Here is a 3,471-nt window from a genome sequence, read left to right as displayed (position 1 = left end):
CAGACAAATAAGGAATATCTGCGGACGTCGCGTGTCCATGGAAATTTGACTTAGATAAATCTATTTTTGTGGATGATGCTTTTTCTCTAGTAATAATTTGGCAACAAAATATATTTTGGCAAATCCATCGAAGTTCTTAACGATTAGTAGGATTCCAATTGAAATAATTAAAAGTAGGCGATGGTGTAGAAATTGAAGCTAGACATATGAAGATAAATTTTAGAATGATTATTAATATAAGAATGATTAGGCAAACTGAGTTCAAATCGGATGGTTGGGTTCCTTGTGATCTTACCAGCCCACAAGGGTTCTAGTCCTAGACATGGCACTGCTCTAGATTTATTTCAGACTTTCCGACAATGTTCGTTCAGTGGAAGGAGACGTTCCTATCGATCACGAAGGTGTATGTGGTGACTTCATAAATCTCAAAATGTTGTGTTGACTCAGTATCTCAGGTGTGCTCATAGGGATAGGGTGTGCGTGCGAGTGTTCACATGGGTGAGTGTATGTGTATGCATGTGAGCATCCGCATTGGACTCATGTGTTAAAAAAATAGAATGATCAGGGGAGGTCTAGAGATCTCAATGTAATTTTTTATTATTTTCGACAATGGACTTCTATGATAGATTTGAATCACTAAAAAAGATTCGGAGAGGTCTAAGTTATGTGTGGTCATTGGACGAGAATTATGAAATTAGTACAACTTTTTGTGGAATGTCGTCTATGGGGCAGCCCAAGACGAGCTAAGCTCGGCCCTTGAAGATCGAAGGAGGTTATTGATGCTGTTGGTGTAAGGACATCTTTAAAGTGGACCCTTAAATCTTCCGCAAGGGTCCGGCCCGCGATGAACGGATGCAGTTTGCCATCCAACGTAGTCCTGTATAGGTCCGCCGACGCGTAGGGGTCTGTTTTCAGTAAAGAGAGAAAAACAAACCCTACAAATTTGTGGGGCGTCTCCAAACTCTGAACTTATATCTTGTTTCGCTAGTTTGTTCAACCCCTATGCTGCATATTATGACAATCCCTTTCTTTTGTGACAATCTCGTATTTTTTTGCGGGGTGAAAAATAAGTTTTATTTCAAAATTATAGAGTTATAGTGTAGAGGCGAGAATTCCTCAGTACATGGAGGCCCGATGTGTAAGCAAATGATGGTGTTACATTCAATACGACTATACCTCGCTAAACAATCTGCCACTCTATTATCTACTCCCTCCATAAACTAATATAAGAGCATCTAGATCACTACTTTAGTAATCTAAATGCTCTTATATTAGTTTAGAGGGAGTACTATTATGAGAACAATGAAGCTTTTGCGAAATAAACTTCTGAACCTCTGATAATGCTAGAATGTCCAACGCCGGATGTCCGTATGAAGAGCTGGAGACCAGACTAGACCATTCCTATCGGATGGAATAATCAGAGCCGACATGTATCCATACCTTAGGTTGCCTTGTATTTGCATGGCAATTCCAGGTTCCTTCCATCACGGTAGTCCAAACAAAATGGAACGGGCCGATACCGAAGGCAAAATCACGCGGCTTGCCTTGGAAGGAACCTGCCTGCAGATTAAACCCTCCATACCCGTGGGATGTGGGCCGTTGGCGATATATGCACACACATCCTTCCCGAGATTCACGTACGTCTCCATCCATCTATCGATTTGGAGCCAACAAACCATATCATCGATCGATCCCGAGATTCCTTCCGCCTCTCCGTCCGTCGTCATCGAGTTCACGCCGAAAGGTACGGGAGTTAGCTGTTGATCTCATCTGTAGCAGACTTGAAGGTAGTACTCCATTATAGGTTGCTTAATTAATTGATCACCGTCCGTCAATGGGTTAATTAAGTTTTGTTTTGTTCATTGTCGGATCATCCGTAGCTGGAACTCACAATTGCTGATGCTTTTTGCTCTCATTCAATTCACCAGATGAAGCTCTTTGTCGAGACCTTCATCGGCACCATGATCAGCATCAACGTCGACCCGTCTGACACCATCAACGTCGTCAAGGCCAAGATTCAGGATCAACAGCGCCTTACCTTTGGCGAGGACGAGCTGGAGGACAGACGCACCGTGGCCGATTACGGCATCAAGGATGAATCCACTATTCGCCTCCATCTGCGCTGCCTGAGAAGGAAGATCCGAATTTATCTCAAAGGGTTGACTGGCAAGACCACCACGCATCATTTCGAGAACCTCGACACCATCGCTTGTGTCAAGGCCATGATCCAGGACAGAGACGGCATTCCTACCGACTACCAGAAGCTCATCTATGCGGGGAAACACCTAGAAGATGGTCGCACCATGGATGACTATGCCATCCAGGACGACGCCACATTCCACCTCGTGCTCCGTCTCTGATCATGCAGTGGCCAATGCCCAAGAGATGGAATTCCCCAAGAGTGAGTACCTAGCTAGTCCAAGTGCTGCGTAACCTATTTAAAGCCCATTGTGCTCAAAACCAGTTCCGTATGGCATCGGTCAAGTCCTCTAGTTTTTTTTCTTTTCTTTTCTATGAGAAAGTCCAGTCCAATCCTGTGGTGTACGACGGTCATTACGAAGCACAAGACTACGCTTTAACTTGTCCAAAGCATTTACTATACAAGCACTATGTTTTCATTCTCTGCCAGCACTACTACGTCTAGTTTGGTAGCTTTGTGTGTTATATATGAATATGGAGACGAATTTTATATATGTTGTCACATGTTCCACGCCCCCGCGACAATTAATGGTCCATGTAAGCACTATATGCATAGGTACAAGATGTAGCCGTGGCGGATCTGGCCGCCGCTCGGCGGACTTGCTCGACTCGATTTGGGGCTTCCCCGCTTTAAGGAAAGAAGGTGAGTGGAGGACGGTGCTAGCGAGGGAGGGGGTGGAGCTTTGTGTGGGGAAGACGGCAGCGGCTCCTTCGGGCCTCAGCGGCGGCGATGGACTCTGTTATGGCGGCTGGGCATCCTTGACGATCGATGTAGGAAACAGATCAAGGGGAGACTTGTTGCCTGGTTTTCTTTTTCTTGTCTGCAAGAGGAAAGACAAAAAACAAACGGTGCTTGGAGGCGGACGAAAAAAATCAGACGAAAGTGAAGACGAAATAACCGTGGAGATTAGACTACCAAGTGAGACATTTGAAGTAGAGATAATATTTCATTACAAATTAAGTAGGTATATAAATGCTTTAATAATAATATTTCTTTGTTATGATTTTCAAATTCAGTTATTTGTTTCCTAATTAATGTGATTGAGCGATTTAAGGTAAGGTTAATTAATTTAGATTTAACCTTTAGAGATTGATCGTGATTGATTCTTTCACATAAAGACACTAAATAACTTGCGCCAGCATGGAAAATTCTGATCCGTTTAGATTTTTTCGTTGTGTGCGAGGGTGACGCGAATCTAAAACGGTGGGGTGGGTGAGGGGACGAAAAATAACCAGTCGAAAAAACCGGACGAAAATGATGGGACAAAATAA

General features: G+C 43.6%; 1 protein-coding gene across 1 annotated transcript; it reads left to right on the top strand.

Moving 5' to 3' along the window:
• Positions 1-1,613: 1,613 nt before the first annotated feature.
• Positions 1,614-2,601, top strand: LOC123161750 (ubiquitin). Its single transcript, XM_044579549.1, has 2 exons — positions 1,614-1,744; positions 1,929-2,601. Exon 2 carries the CDS (start codon positions 1,929-1,931, stop codon positions 2,358-2,360), a length of 432 nt encoding a protein of 143 aa, XP_044435484.1. The 5' UTR covers positions 1,614-1,744; the 3' UTR covers positions 2,361-2,601.
• The last annotated feature ends 870 nt before the right edge of the window (positions 2,602-3,471 follow it).

The sequence above is a fragment of the Triticum aestivum genome, chromosome 7B, assembly GCF_018294505.1.
Source record: "Triticum aestivum cultivar Chinese Spring chromosome 7B, IWGSC CS RefSeq v2.1, whole genome shotgun sequence".
In the NCBI taxonomy this organism is placed as follows: Eukaryota; Viridiplantae; Streptophyta; class Magnoliopsida; order Poales; family Poaceae; genus Triticum; species Triticum aestivum.
The sequence above is the reverse complement of the archived record's forward strand: the minus strand, read 5'-3'. Positions and strand labels throughout refer to the sequence as shown.

Excerpts from the sequence above, each read along its gene's own strand:
- LOC123161750 (XM_044579549.1), top strand. The coding sequence starts at position 1,929 with ATGAAGCTCTTTGTCGAGACCTTCATCGGCACCATGATCAGCATCAAC.